General features: G+C 43.8%; 1 protein-coding gene across 1 annotated transcript in view; it reads left to right on the top strand.

Moving 5' to 3' along the window:
* Positions 1-16754, top strand: part of prmt3 (protein arginine methyltransferase 3) — a 51000-nt gene that overhangs the window by 21793 nt on the left and 12453 nt on the right. Inside the window, exons 11-13 of the mRNA XM_076288090.1 lie at positions 537-615; positions 6827-7014; positions 8241-8327. Coding sequence (XP_076144205.1) covers positions 537-615; positions 6827-7014; positions 8241-8327 — 354 coding nt within the window. The remainder of the gene's footprint in view (positions 1-536; positions 616-6826; positions 7015-8240; positions 8328-16754) is intronic.

Here is a 16754-nt window from a genome sequence, read left to right as displayed (position 1 = left end):
CAGTGGTCACCAAATGTAGACATTGTTGTATGGGACCAGTAATGTTGGTGTGTGCTCTTTATACACAAGCTGAGAGCGGTGTTGAAATAAATAAGAGCAATCGACACTGCCATTCAAACGGAGGCCCAAGGAGAAGTGGCCAAAGCTCCGTCTCAGCAGAAATGGAATAAAGGTGAGGGTAATGCGCCGTCCACTCAGGCAGAACGCGGGGTCAGCACGGGGTCGCCTCCAACCGAGGGTGCAGTGGGCTGCCAGCAGCTACTAGCCGTCCAGTCTCCGTAAACCCAACAATCCTGATTTCCTGTGGGCAGTGTGTGTGTGTGTGTGTGTGTGCGTACATGTGCGACCCAGTTATGCCATTTCAGCAGTACTGTCAGCCTTGTGCAGTGTTTAATCATGGGACATTTAGGCATATCTAAATCCATTCAGACTTCAGTTTAGTGTATAATGTTGTAATGGGGTTTGTAAACATCTCATTATTGCACTTGAAACAGTATTTGAGTAAGGTTTCAATCTCCCCTTGCGTGTCTCCTCAGGGTTACTTCCTGCTGTTTGAGTCGATGCTGGACTCGGTGCTGTGTGCGCGGGACATGTACCTGGCGGAGGGAGGCTCCGGTAAGTCAGTGCTTGTTTATATTATATTACCGACACACCACTGCGCCGTCCGACCTCATCCTGGTATCACACCGCCGCGCTAAACACGTCTACTGCAGCTCGGAGTTGACAGGCCCATCTGTCTTCCGTTACTGCGGCGTAAACTCCGTTAACGTTCCAGCTCTAAACCACAGGAGCAGGAGTCTTCAAAAATGCCTTCCCTATCACCACCGCTTGTTTGTGAACGTCTGTGTTTCCGGGCTTTTTGTGCTGGCCTGCGTTGGTCATACATCTCCTGAGCGCTTAGGAATGGAGTGGATGTCCACTCAGAGTGCGCCGGAGGAGTGAGCGCAATGAGGAGAAGATGGGGATGGCATGAGGATGAAAAAAGGGCTGGCTGGTTGGCTAACCATTTGGGTGTGTGTGTGTGTGTGTGTGTGTGTGTGTGTGTGAGGGGGGTGCGGCGGCTGTGTCCAGGACACCAGCCGACTCATCTCCCAGCAGCTGGCCGAGGGTAAACACATCCTCCCTGCCACATGACTGATGGAAATAAGAGTAACGCACCGTTACCCTGCAGCTAACGGGCATTTGTGCTGCTACTGTAGGTGCTTGTGTGTGCATCCTTTGAAGGACTGTCGTCTGTTGTTAGAAGTTATGCAACAAGACATCTAGTGAAGCGCCATCCTTTGTCCGGTTTCTGCCTCTAAAAAGGTCTTGGGAGTGTTCTACCACAGCTATAGGTGGATTGTGCTTCCCTGCTGAGGTGCCGTTATCTCAGTCCAAGTATGCTATATTATACAAGCTATTGAATTACGCTATAAAGATTGTGAATTGAATTAATTTTATGCAGGAATGGCCTTGCTGCTGAAGAAATGCATTGACTTAATTTCATGGTTTGTGTGTTGGGCTTGAAACGCCCTTGGTTTTCATTATTTGCTTTCAATTACGTGAAGGTGTGCCTTGTTTTGGTGTGTGCGTGCGTGTGTGTGTGTGTGTGTGTGTGTGTGTGTGTGTGTGTGTGTGTGTGTGTGTGTGTGTGTGTGTGTGTGTGTGTGTGTGTGTGTGTGTGTGTGTGTGTGTGTGTGTGTGTGTGTGTGTGTGTGTGTGTGTGTGTGTGTGTGTGTGTGTGTGTGCGCGCGCGTGGTATTTAGCTGCTACCTCTCCTGTCTGTGGCCAGGCTTAATGATTTGTGACAGACTGGGCCCTGACACAGGAGAGGTTCCGAGACGCTGCCTTTTACAGGCGCGCGGGGATGGAGAAAAGGTCACCCCCCCCCCCCCCCCGGACATTAGCAATGGAACAAGGGAAGCAGGAGACGGAAGGAGAAGAGTGAAAGCGGAAAGGGATGGAGGAAGCAGAAAGGCAGAGGCAAACGAATGAAGCCAAGATGGTGAGCCGACGCTTCACCTGAAAGGCAGCCAATCAGGTCATCCTTTTGTCGTTCTTGTTCTTGTTCTTCTCTTTTCTTTTCTTTTTTTTATACGTCCCAGCCAGACTCCCAGATGGTGGTGACGGTGGTCCCTTAAATGATGATCAGGCTGGGCAGCAGCACCCAGACTTCGCGCTCCGCCTCCTCCTCCTTCTCAAACCCCTCCGTCCGTGTTCTCTCGGCAGGGTGCTCCTCAGTACATATGGCTGGCTCCCTCTGCCGCCTCCTCCACCCTCTCCTCCTCCTACTCTCACCATTAACCTCTCTCCCCATCCTTAAATGTCTCCTGATCTGTGAGGCGTTTCGGAGTGTCGAGGGATGAAGGTTTTCTGATAGGGGAGGGGTGGATTGGGGGGGGGGGGGGGGGGGGGGTTAGGTGGTAGTAGTTATTTGTGTGTGTGTGTGTGAGGTTGGGTGAGTGAGAGTGAATGAGTATGGAGATGGGGGTTGTGGTGGAGGGGTGAGTGAGAGTGAATGAGCATGGAGATGGGGGTTGTGTGGGGGGGGGGGAGGTGCAGCGATGACAGACGGGGCCATGGGTACCGAGTCGAGAAGGACACAGATGTCAAAGCTATGAATCTTGGGACAGCGGCTTGGCCCGCCACTGCGGACTGAGTGGGACAGTCCCGTTTCTGCCCAATCAGCAGTCACCTGGTTCCAGGGGCCGTTACTCATGGCTGCTGTAATCAGGGAAAGATGAGTGTGCCGGTGGCCCATGATGGGTTTTGTGTGTGTGTGTGTGTGTGTGTGTGTGTGTGTGTGTGTGTGGTGAGGGGGATCGACCAAGCCAATGGTGGCTTCACAGAATGACACCTGCAGGGTCACAGTGAAAGCTTCAGCCAGTCACACAAGGCCTCTGTTTGCCTCTATGTCAGTGTGCTGTCATCATCCGTCCAGCCAAGGTTGAGTGACCTGAACTCGAATGAACTGTTAATGTCTGCAGCGAGGGTGAGGTGCAGGCTGTCGAGGTCATGGCGGGAGCAGCCATGTCCTTTAGGGTCAGTGGGTGCCTGAGAGAGCAAGGACAGGATGTGGACGGCTGATGTCGCATCATCTGATCCCATGCTGACAAACTGTTATTTGCTCAAATTGACAACCTGTCCACGACAGTTCTATGTAACCGTTGAAAACTACTGTATCTATGTAACAGTTCTATGTATCACCAATGTCAAAGAAGAAAAAAGATAATTGGGGAAATTGCTCTGTAATCTTACAGTTGTATATGTAGAATCATTTAAACAGAAAAACAATACATTGCTGTTTTGCTAAATATTAATTCATGGAGTTTCCTTATCTTAAGGAATTGCTCTAGTGTGAAGTATGTTTTTCTCCTTTAGATATCAGATATTAGATATCTTGGCGACTCAAACTTGTTTCATTGTTAAAGAACATTTACATGTTTTCATTTTAGCAGATGCTTTTATCATCTTTAACATAGGCCTAAGCTTAATAACAACATAATGATGTGATGTCACATATTGTAGTCAGTTTGCAGCCGATTGCATGTACTTCACTCCTGTTATCAGAGAATCAGGTTTAGGTTAAGTAGCCTAAAATTTTTACCTTACTCGCTAAGGCAAGCAACCTAAAATTCTGAGATGTATGTTTTATTCATTTGTGTGCATAGACTTGACCTTTGTCGAGCTGCAAGAATATACAAAAGTAATTAAAACTGTTAAAATTGCTGATAACAGCGCCTCAAACTGAAAGATCTGTATTTTCCTCTTGTGTGGTAGGCCTAATACATTTTCCTCTGTGCCTGCATGCAGTCTTGACCGCTGGCAGGTTTTAGGGCTTTATGCTAGTAACATTAGTGTGACTTTCTCATTAGCACACCCTGCCATCATTAAAGGGTGAGGGGGGAGCTCGCTGCAGGAAGTGGTGGTGGCTGCAAGCATTCAGGAGAGTGGGTCTAATGGCTGATGAATGTATTCATGACCGTTTGATTCTCCGCCATAAAGGAGGAGGAGTTGTTGTGAGGCTGTCTTCTTGACTGCCATAACTCTTGTCTTTGTCAGATTACTGGGAGCAAATGTGAAATCGAAGAAAAGAGAGGTAAAAGTAGGACAAAGTTGCCATCATCTTCTGTTATTGAATGATAAATATCCCCATTATGGAGGGGATATCAAATGGATGAGGTGTTGAACACCCACAAGAATGGACCTTCGGTTTGTTTTCTGCTCTCAGGGACAATAATAGAAAAAGTTTTTTATGTTTTAAATACATATTAAAAAATACACTTTCCCATGGCTCAGCATTTGATCGCTGCAATATCCTTAGTTTTTTTTTGTTGAAATTATTACAATGAGCAGTTAAGAGCAGTACATAATCTTGCAGAGTGTACCTTTAAGAGCAGGTTTTCACCTTAATATGACCTTTACTTTATTTGATGGTAAATGAACTTGTAATAGGTGAATCGCTCACCTAGCATAGCCATACAGCATAGCCGTAGCGAGTCGCTAACGAGGGAACCAGCCATGCAACATCAAGAATAGTCGACCTGGAGACCTGAAGAATCTTACGAGAATCGTAAAACATTACCATGTCCGTAGATATAGCTCTGGAGGTTTTGCCTGTTGTTAATCCTTGTGTACAGGGGGAACAAGCCAAGAGAAGTAGGCTATTTACAATGGCAGAGTAACATATAAATGAAATATATTGCGACTCTAGGGGGAGCTCTACAGTCGCCAAAAATACATGAAACTGCATAGTTTGACTTGTAAATCAACCATGTAGTGTCTAAACCTTGCTTCTAACTAGCATCTGCTTCACTCATAAAAGAAACAGATATTTGGTAAAAGGCAAATCTCATCTTTGGGACATGAAGTTATATAATGTGCCTGTTTATTGATTTAGATTGATGATTGAATTATACTGAATTTCACTTCATTTTCATTCGAGAGTGCAGAGTGGTATTTTTCTTTTACTCAGTATGTTTACATGACACTCAAATAATTGTGTTAGTCCGACCAAAACCAGAGTTTTTAAATGTAAACACGTTAGTCTGACAAATTTTGAGTTGTTTTAGCCATACCAACACACCCAGATAATGCGATGGAAGCCTCTGGATGACACTACAGTGGCACTGTCCTCAGCTTTTTTAGTTTGGTTAGCAAGCTAACTACCTAAGCCTTATACCACAATGCTTCAAATAATGTCAACTGTTTAATTATGGTACACTGGGGATACAAAGTTTGCTAGTTAGCAAGCCAATTAAGCTAATATGGAATGTTTTTTTTTTGTGTGTGTTTGTGGACAGAAAAGGGGGCAAATTGGCATCTAGTGTAGCGGAGTCATGTGTATTTCGGTCAATAAAGCGATTCTCCTTCAGTGCATGTATACTCGGACATGGACTGTAGTCAGTCCAATTGCCAAGCTTTAACTGAACAGTGTTTAATGTCAGTTAAAAAAACAAAACCATATTAATACCAGAGAATGTCTAATAAGGGGAGAACTGCCACTCTCGGAAAACGTCCGGTTTCTGAACTGGTTGCAGTTCCTTCTGTGGTTCCACATGAGTGTGCTCGTCCACGAGTGCAGAATGAATGGAGGTCTATGGAGCTGCATCAAAGTCCTTTTAGGCAAGTCCCTCCACTTGGCGGCCATATTGCAACGCTTTTTGGGCACTCATCGGGCATCCTATTCGGCAGAAATGCGCGTGCGCAAGGCTTCACGACACCAATCTTGCTCCAGCGGCGAGTTCAGAACACATGATTGGCTCAATGTATGTCGACGTTTTGCCGAGGATGGGGTGGGATATGTGTAGGCAACGGCCATATTGGCATTACAAATTAACCCCATGCATTTCTATGGAGGATTTTTTGAGTGCTGTGTCTCCTCATTAGAAAGTCTCTGGCTGTACCCCTCAAAATCCACTTTTCTCGGGATATCATTTTTTTTCAAGTAATTTGAATATTGTATTCGAAAGGGGAGGCAAAGAAAATACACTTGGTTAAGTATTATATTTTTTTAAAGTCACTTAATTGTTCTAAAAAGCCATTCAAACGTGTCGATGACGTCATTCATTAGCACAATGCTAGCGTGTTATGGGCAACAACGACCCAACCTGTAAGAAATCAAAAGGACATAAGTACTCGTTTATTCAACTTTTGTTGAACCCATGTTGAAGTTATAAAAACTACAATAAAATATGAGATTTGTCAACGACAATCAGGTGAAAGAGACTAATTTAGCCGTCTAGCTCCATTGACTCCCATTCATTTTGCACTCATGGCGATCGCCCCCAGTGGAACTCTGATGGAACTGCAACCAAAATTCGGTACATGGGACTTAATACGGAGTGGCCAGACTCTCCGTAGACGGGCTCTGTTAATACCATATTAGCTGCCCCGTTGATTAACCTCATAGCTGAAGAAATTTTGCAAAATCAATGTATAAACCGCGGCTAATAGTTGGGAAATTACGGTATTTCGACTAACTGTGGTGCATGTAAGCATACTGTATTTCAAGCACTGGTACTCTACCTATTTATTTGTTGCCATGGTTTTCTTTAGCTCCAGTCAAAGTGATGACTGAATGAAATCCCGACCTCCCACCTCCCATTCCTATGTTCCCTCTGGCTGCATGCTGTGTCAGCTGTTTTACATAAATGCTTGTTGTGTTCCTCACTTTTGCCTGTGATCAGCCTCAGTGCAGAAAGGGATTGCTCTTTGAAACTACTCTAGCTGTTTGGTCACTCTTTCCTACTCTAGATGAGTAGAGTGTCTTGATGTTTTGCCTACCTGTGTTGCTCTTGTGTGTGTGAGGACAAGACCATCTTATCCATCCCTTATGTCTCTGTAGTCTATCCAGATCTGTGCAACATCAGTCTTGCTGCTGTGGGCGACACACAGAAACATCAGGACCGCATTGCATTCTGGGACGATGTGTATGGCTTCCAGATGGGCTGCATGAAGAAGGTGGTGGTCCCAGAAGCCGTGGTGGAGGTGCTGAACCCCGATACGCTCATCTCAGAACCTGCAGTGATCCAGGTATGTGGTCTAAAAGCATCACCTGGATATTCAAGAGTGGGCATGCATCACGGAACGCATCACAGAACTCAATAAGTGCAAAACAACAGGATTTCAGTTTGAAGAATTTGTTTTGAAACTAGTACTAAATAATTGGCTGATGTCTGTTTAACAGACTGAGAAATAAACTCTGTTGGTGCAGTGAAGTGCAGTGCATAACTCATTCAGATTAGCTTTCACTCTGTGTGTGTGTGTCTGTCTGTGTGTGTCTGTGTGTGTCTGTGTGTGTCTGTGTGTGTGTCTGTGTCTGTGTGTGTGTGTGTGATTTAGAAAAAAAGGGGAGGAAAGGAAGGAAGAAAGCCCAGTGAATAAGGATTAGATGATTGGGAAGTAAATAGCAGGCCCAGGGCAGAGTGAGAGACAGTGGGCGCAGAAGTGAAGAGAAAAGGATGATCGCCCCAGGGGCAGGATGTGACAGGAGAATTGATGGAGGAGTGTAATCCTTGTTTAAGTTGCTCTTTAGTAAACTTCATTACTCCAGTGCCTGCCCTGTGGCCTCAACGCATCAAAAGCACAACTAGAAATACAGCAAGATTGGGGCAAACATACACACTTGTTCTGATGGATGGCCATTCATTTTTCAGCTTTATTTCCTGTCTTCAATAACATTGACTGTATTATTTGATCATATATGGATGATGTCCTTGTTTATACATTTTATATATATATATATATATATATAATATTATGTGTCAACTTTGCTGCTCAATGTCGTCATCAATTTATGTAGTTAAGCCCCTGCATTATGTGTGTGTAGTTTCATTAAATGTCCCTTAAATCACGAGTCTGTGCCTGTGGCCTGCCCACCATAAGAAATGCATAGGCCTATGGTGTGTAAAGTAATGGATGCGCTAATCGATCACTGCTGTGGGAAAGTGAAAAATGAGACGCATTTTAATCCATTATCTTCCAATCCAATGAAATTCTTTTTTTAATGGTGGTCGGAATTCTGTAAAATTACTGCCTTCTTGCATGGGAAACTTTGCTTGAAAGATTAAATGATTTTTCTCCTCTGAACACAAATGGCTATTCCACATTCTACTGAGGAAAAAATGGAAACTGCTCTCTTCCATAATGTGGTACATAGTATTGACAACAAAATTTGAACTACCAGAGCTTAACTCGCTGACTGCCATGGCTCGGGGCATTTTGGATCACATTGTTTGATTATTTCTGATCTCTTGTAGACGATTGACTGTAACAAAGTGTGCCTCTCTGAGCTGGAGTTCACGGCTGACTTCACCCTGAAGGTGACCAAAACCACGCAGTGCACAGTGAGTAGGATCAATTCTCATGTTTTATTTTTCTTCCACTTTCACTCTCTGCCCATTTTTTCACACACACACACACACACACACACACACACTGCAAAATGTTCTGAGGAAAACAGTAATTTACCTCCCCACTGGTAATTATAGAATTTGCAGTCCACAAGAAAAGTGGGGTGCAACCCAAACCCTCCAGCCGAAGTATTTCTGTGAACCTAGACTCCTAGACTTCCACCCAATCCTCTATCTCCTCACCTAATCACGGTTGTCAGGTGTGAAGATTAATTAGAGGTGGGGAGATGGATGGAGCACTTGATTGGCTGGGATGGGTCAGGTGTCTAAGACACCTGGGTGATTGATAGGTGGTCCGTCTCCCCATCGGTGAAGGTAACTTGAGGCATCTGGGGGGGATGGGGCCCAATCATTTGCTTTGATTAGCTGATGGAGTAAACTCTGGAGTTTGTGTTGAGATTCAGTGCATCAGGGCCTGCAGAACTGCGTACTGCATTCTTTATTCACTGTGTGTGTTCAGTGTATATTAGATGTGGGTTTGACAGTGTTTTAGGGCAGTGGTTCTCAAATGGGGGTACGCGTACCCCTGGGGGTACGTGAAGGCACTCCAGGGGGTACGTGAGATTTTTTTTTTTTGTTTCCATGTTCCATATGTGTTGTGCATGCATTGAAGAAGTGAAAATTGAACAATATGAACTATGAATATTGAACAACTTGAAGCTACATCTATAAGTGTGAACATGCTTAACTAAATATGGGAACAAAACATGGGAACTAAACGTGCATTACGAATATAATCAGTGGGAGCCCTGCTTGTTTCCCTACAACAAGAAGCTTCCATCTGGGGGTGATGGAAGACAGTGACACCCTCCCTCAGTGTGTTTGAAATGTCCAGTCGATTGCGCAATTTGGTCTTAGTTGCAGTCATTGCCGAAAACCCGGCCTCGCATAGATACGTGGTGGGAAACGTTTTCAGCGCTTTTACGGCTATCTCGGGATATTCTGCTTTGGTTTTGATCCAAAAACCCGCCAGAGATGTTTCCTTATACACACTCTTAAGACCACCGTCATTTGCAATTTCGATCAACTGCTCTTCCTCCTGCGCTGACAAGTTAGGACTATTCGGGATATTGACAAATGGGTTGCGGACCCACTCATTGGTTTGCCGTGGATCTTTGGAGGATGGGAAGTAACGATCAAACTCATTTGAAAGCGCAACAAGGTGATCGCGCACCAGCTGCGAGAGAAAGGGCCCTGCGTCAGTCTCTCCCAAAACCCCCAATACTGTTTGGAACTTATCTGGTCCACTCGTCGTCCCCACAAATCAAGCTTGGCTTTAAATGCAGCGACTTTATCTGCCAGTTTAAAGACAGTCGTCATTCTCCCCTGGAGTGACAGGTTGAGGTCATTAAGCAACCCGAATATGTCACACAGGTAAGCGAGTTTTGACACCCAGTCCTCATCACTAAAATGTGCAGCTAACGGTGACTTTTTTTCTGTAAGAAATCTCTGCAGCGGCTCTCGCAACTCAAACACTCTGGCCAGTGACCTGCTAAAGATGCTTGTTTTTTGTTGCTGTTTTTGTTCGCCAAGAACTGATCAAGTGAAGTGAGCTGACCTGAGGCTGCGCAGCGCTGAAGGCAATATGTAAAAGTGTTTAAGGCGGGACAGACAGACGTAAGAAAATAGACCTTGCAAAATGCAAACATGCGTGCAATCAAACAACTGCATATAGGCCTATGCCATGTAAAAACGTGACATTATTGCGAATTAAATTTAGTTTAGTTTGCATGCATTTTTTTAAAACTCATGTCGTAGGCTACGGCCCGGTTAGGAATGTCCTGCGGCCCGGTACCGGGCCGTGGCCCGGTGGTTGGGGACCGCTGCGTTAAAGGATAAAAAAAAAAAAATTCATGAAATTAAATCAAATTGCACCATATTTACAGTCTTTACTTCTCTGCTTTCACCCGCGCACCCATTACTCTCAATTGAATTACTTGCGAGCCTGTGATCGAATAGATATGGCAAGCATATCAGATGAAAGAGGAGACACAGGGCTATCCATTGATAGCAAGTATGTTGATCCTTCTGGCTTATGAAATCAGACGAAGTGATTACAAAATAATAACGTCATGTACAAAAACCAATGCTGCTCACCCTCGTTTGAATTACTCGCGGACCTGTGATCGGATAGATATGCCACGCATGCCAGATGAAAGAGGAGACACGGAGCTATCATTTGATACCAAGTACATCCTTCTGGGTTATAAAACAGACGAAGTGACCGCAAAATAATTAGGCTACTTCATATAGCTCGACTTACCTCACGTTTTTGTCTGTTTTTGTAGCAAAGCATGTTTATAATCCAACGCTATTGTGTGTTTCTCTATGGCAAAGAATGTTCATAATCCGGTTTTGAGATTCTACCAAATTCCTGCATGGCATCCAATTCATGGCTCATATTGCATCCCAATTTGTTTGGCAAAGAAACACCTTTTTTGCCTTTACTTTGTTCATGGCAATGCAGTAAAAAGTTGTAGAGAATCATGAGTGCAGACACCAAAGGCACACACAGGCTATAACACATAAACTCAGGTCAAGTCAGGTCAGATCAGTTTGTATCACAGATATGGAGCGCAGAAAGGTCATTAAATCACTAAATAAATAAAATGGCATTTATTTCTGTAAGGCACACACCACATATGTCTGTAAATTGCTCAGCCCCAGAGAATTCCTCCACCATGGCAATGATATTGCCAGATTCAGGACAGTCTGCCCTACACACACATGAAATGCATGTAGAGCTATGAGCTTGCTGTGGTGAGATACATGTCAAAATATAATAATTTGTATAATACGCTTTTTATATTTTAATTCTTTAAAAATCAAAATAAAATCAATGCTAGAACATGAAATGATCTGGATAGTCTAGACTCTGCTGAAAAGAACAATATATAATATGTGTGTGTGGCACTTACAATGACCAGAATAAATCCTTATGAATAAAGGTAGTGAAAATGCCCTAAAAACAGCGTAGGGTTAAAATATACATAGATTTAAAAAGTAGAATCCATGCAAAAATACTTTAAAAACAATTATTTAATAAATATTTCAGGAAAATATAAGTTCATAAAATAAATTTTATATTTCAGTATAGGCTATTCAATTTTATTATCTTAAAAACCTAGAGTCCCCCCCATACCAGGGTGGTTCGGCCCAACCTGTCACATGCCACCCGCCATCACTGTCAAAACTCAAACGATGGAGTCGAGGTTGAAGTTTATGGATGGAGGCATGTTTCCAAAGTTTAATAAATTAGACACTGATGTCACAGTGCTCTGTTTTAAGTATTTTTTTCTGAACTAAAAATGCTTTGCGCTGTTTAGGGGGTACTTGGCTGAAAAAATATTTCACAGGGGGTACATCACTGAAAAAAGGTTGAGAACCACTGTTTTAGGGTGTGTGTGTGTGTGTGTGTGTGTGTTGTGTGTTTTTAATTGTTGGTTTGACAGTGACAAAAGCTCAGGGGTGTTTGTGTGTGAGTTTGCGAGCAAGAGTGGCCATAGAACGTCAACCTCTCAGAAGTCTGAGGGTAATCTTTCTTTTGTGTCCTATTTCACTTGGAGTCTGTGGTGTCTGTTGTGGGACTGCTGTGTGACGTATCGGTTTTATAGATTAATCAATACCATGTTATTATCTCCCTTCCCTTCCAGGACTTGTCCTGGATTTAATGGCGTTTGTAAACACCCCCTCATTTTTCTGTCTATTCTGTAATAGAAAGTGTTTTTTTCTCTCTCGCTGTCTTTGTCTGCACTCACCTCCTGTAAATACACATCACCTGCATGCTATTTTTGGAAATGGGTAAGGAACGCTGTCAGGATGTGCTTGGTGTGTACTACGGGATATTCGCCAGATAAGAGCGGCAGGCGGGATTGTGCGCCGTGCTTGCGGCATCTTGCACGGGGCTTATTGAGGCCAGAAATGAGTGAAAACACTGTCGGTCCTGTGATTGAGCGCATGCTTTTATTCTCCCCACGACAGTCCATTCATCACATCAGGCTGCCTAACCTTGCATTAAATGAACAGCGCAACCCTTCGCTCTCGCGCTCCGGCGAGGGAAGACAAATAAGCCTCCTCTCCCGCTTGCGCCACGAACACACACTTGCCCTATAAACACACACTTGTCCAGGACAGGGGGGGAAAGGCCTTGGTAATGTTCTTTTCTAGAAGGTTCTTCTCCGATCTCTTATGTCTTCGCTCTCTCAAACATACTTATGCAGTACATGCTTGCATTTGCATTAAAGAGATGGGTTATGCAAGCGTAGGTCTAGTGCACACATGCAAATGACTAGTTAAAGCCAATTATTTACTGTTGCAGATGAAATAAATGAGTGAAGCAAACGGCTGATTTATTTTTAGTGCCGGTTGCATTTGATAGATTTCAGATTCAGACCCGTTCAGAAAGACTGAATACTCTCTTTAAAAAGTCAAGGACATATTTTAATGCTTTGAGTTAAGCAGTCTAGCGGTTTTCATCAGTCACTCTGTGCAGCTATGTTACAGTGTGTGTGTCTGTGTGTGTGTCTGTGTGTGTGTGTCTGTCTGTGTGTGTGTGTCTGTGTGTGTGTGTGTGTGTGTGTGTGTGTGGCAAACGCGCAACGTCCAGCATTCCCTCATAATTAAAAGGTGCTTGTCCTCTTCCACTGCGGCGGAACGCCTGCACGGCGCAGGAAGGCAACCGCAGGATAGGATAGGGAGCTAGTTAGGCGTCGTGGTGTGGTGTGGCTTACCAGTCAGTAACCAGAGAGAGAGAGAGTCCGAAAGGGGGCGGGGTGGTTGTTGGTTGTTGGAAAGGGGGTTTGGTGTGTCCGAGTGTGACGCCGTCCACGCGTGAATAAACCCCATCAAAAGCGCATTAGCCTGCCCTCTCCTGCAGCCCAGGCAGCATAATTGTATCAGGCTGCACCACACGCTGCTCCAACATGATAGCGGTGGAAAGGGCTCTATGATGAATTGCTCCCCACTGGTGTTAGCCATGATGATAATTATTAATTTCCCCTCCCCTCCCCTCCCCTCCCCTCCCCTCCCCTCCCCGGCCCTGTTCCCTGTTCCCTGGGAAGCGGCGTGCAGAGTAGAGCACCGTGCGCCTCCTCCTCGTCCTTCTCCTCCTCCTCCTCCTCCCGGGCCAGCGGAAAGCCCTCGCTCATCATTTATCCACGACACACCCCGGGTCTGATGGCTGAACACTGATGAGAATAAAACGCGCTCCTTTTGATTTGTCCCGCGTGCACTCCCTTAGCCTTGTGGGCCGCTCGGCTCCTGACTGGACACTGATGCTGGACACGCTGGTTTTGGCGCCATTGTGATGAGTTAACCTTTTCCCTGGGTGCAGATATAGTCTTTGACGGGGCAGGATGTTTCTTCAGGTTAAAAAGAGAACGTGCATTTCTATTACTGAGATTGTATTCATCAGAAATTATTAATTTACCCTAAAATCAAGATGCGACATCACAATATTTCGTCTTGCAATACATTATCAATATGCTGACACCAAATATCAACACTTTTTTTTTTTTTAAAACTCAGGACATTTTAAAACGAATATATTGATATAAGCATTCAGGTTTTCCAAAGCATCACTACCCTCTATACCAGTGTTTCCCAAAGACTGGGTCGCGACCCACGGGTGGGTCGCAGGAGATTTTATTTGGGTCGCCAGCACAATTTATGTTGTGTAATAGGCCTAACTTATACAATTTAGCCAGGAAAGCTATCAGTTTTCTATTAGGATATAGTTTGTTTACCACAGTCACGGATCTCAAAATGCAATTTTGCATTTATAATAGCTCTGAAATTGGGGGGGGGGGGGCGAACGCGTCGCAGAGGGGACAGCGTGGACATCTCACTCGCAAAATTAAACATTTCTTTGGGGCGCTTGCCATGAACCTCGCAGTTGCAAAATGCAAGGGACATGAATCAGCCTATTTGCACGAACATTAACCCTTAGAACCCAATTGACGCAAAGTGCGTCAAAAAACACACCCTTTCTTCTCTGTTACATTGCTCCGGAACCGTTCATCGCAGCGAGATGAAACCTTTATTGCGTGACAGAGCAGAAGTGGGGCTTTCCAACGAGACTACACACTTGTCTGTACGATCAAGTATGAAAAGTTAAAAAAATCATGAAATTAAATCAAATTGCATCATATTAACAGTCTATACTTCTCTGCATTCACCTGCGCTCCCATTACTCTCGTGTGAATTACTCGCGAACCCGTGATCGCATAGATATGGCAAGCATATCAGATGAAAGAGGAGACACAGGGCTATCCATTGGTACCATGTATATCGATCCTTCTGGCTTATAAAAACAGACAATATGACTGCAAAATAATAACGTCATGTACGCAAGACAATGCTGCACACTAATTACTCTCGTTTGAATTACTCGCGGACCCGTGATCGGATAGATATGCCACGCATGTCAGATGAGAGAGGAGACACAGAGCTATCATTTGATACCAAGTACATCATTCTGGGTTATAAAACAGACAAAGTGACAGCAAAATAATAACTTCATATAGCTGGACTTACCCCACGTTTTTGTCTGTTTTTGTGGCAAAGCATAATCCAACGCTATCGTGTGTTTCTCTATGGCAAAGCATGTTCATAATCCGGTTTTGAGATCCTAGCAAATTCCTGCATGGCATCCAATTCAAGGCTCACATTGCATCCCAATTTGTTCAACAAAGAAACACCTTTTTGCCTTTACTTTCTTCATGGCAATGCAGTAATAAGTTGAGAATCATTATGAGTGCCTACACACCATAGCCACACACAGGCTAACACGCAAACTCGGGTCAAGTCAGGTCAGATCAGTTCGTGTCACAGATATGGAGCACAGAAAGGTCATTTTTCATCACTAAATAAAAAATGGCATTTATTTCCGTAAATCACACACCACATATTTCTGTAAATTGCTCAGCCCCAGAGTATCCCTCCAACATGGCAATTATATTGCCTGATTCAGGACAGTCTGCCCTACACACACATGAAATGCATGTAGAGCTATGAGCTTCCTGTGGTGAGATACATGTCAAAATATAAGAATTTTTATAATATGCTTTTTGTATTTTAATTCTTTAAAAATCAAAATAAAATCAATGTTATTACTAATACATGAAATAAAACAGACAATAGCCTAGACTCTGCTGAAAAAAACAATATATAATATGTGTGTGTGGCACTTACAATGACCAGAATAAATCCTTATGAATGAAGGTAGTGAAAATGCCCTAAAAACAGCTTAGGGTTCTAAGGGTTAACGGACACCAGCTCTTCAACTTGACCGATTCAAATCTAGTCAACTAAAGCAGACATCCGTATACCGGACATTGCAATTCAATTTGCGTCATAGGCTGTAGATAGTTTCGATTGTAGATACACTCTTTAAAGCTATGGATCCATTTGTCTGCAACGCAACGTAGCCTACAACATCTCTCTTTAGAAATACAGGAACAGCTTACTATGCTGAAGAGTGACGACGCCTGCGTAGCATGCAAGATTATCCCCAAGAAATGTTTGAGAACCTGTGGCCTAAAACAATATTGGTGGTTGCATGCAGGTTGCATGTAAGATCTGGTGAAATGGGTCGCGATGGTCTGTCATTTTTAAAAAGTGGGTCTCCAGAAAAAAAAGTTTGGGAAACACTGCTCTATACATCTCCTCGTGGGCGTACTTGATGAAGTGGTATCAGTCCAGAACTGCTATTGTAACTAGCAGCAAAGAAGAAAAATTACTTTTTTGTTGCAGTCACAGGCAGGGAGCAGAATGCACTTTCATTCTTTTTTATATATAAAATGGCATACTCATATTTTTAAAATGAAAATCTTTTTTATATACGTTGGAAAAATAAATTACAGGCTGCCATTTATTTTCAGCAGCTTATGCTGCTTTCCAGTTGTCTCGTAAATCATCGTACACTTTAGGAACGCCTTTCTCTCGAGCCACGATGTTGAACTTAATTAATCCTTACAAAAAATAAACAATTTATTACTAAGTTATTACTAGCTTATATGGAAGCATTAATAGTTGAGGAGGAAAGAGTGTCGACCTGGTGTGAGTGTTTAAGTCACGGCTTTGTATCTTTCCCTTTGAAGTCTCCTGGGTGCTATAGCTGGAATGAGACAGATTATCTCTGCTGTGACCCTTGGGATTGTGCTCCTTGTGTGTGAGAGAGAAGGGGGTGGCAGAGTGTGTGTGTGTGTGTGTGTGTGTGTGTGTGTGTGTGTGTGTGTGATTTAGATTTAGAGTGCAAAGTTGTCATTGTGCTCTCCACACTTTGAAAACAGTTTCTGTGTTCAGACCTGATTATCAGAACTTTGCCACAATGAAAGCAGAGACGTGACTGTGGTCTTCCAA

Source organism: Alosa pseudoharengus, unplaced genomic scaffold (assembly GCF_046254945.1).
Source record: "Alosa pseudoharengus isolate Yale_2024_CS ecotype anadromous, Long Island Sound unplaced genomic scaffold, YU_APseudo_1.1 YU_APseudo_1.1_scf_16, whole genome shotgun sequence".
Lineage (NCBI taxonomy): Eukaryota > Metazoa > Chordata > Actinopteri > Clupeiformes > Clupeidae > Alosa > Alosa pseudoharengus.
The sequence above is the reverse complement of the archived record's forward strand: the minus strand, read 5'-3'. Positions and strand labels throughout refer to the sequence as shown.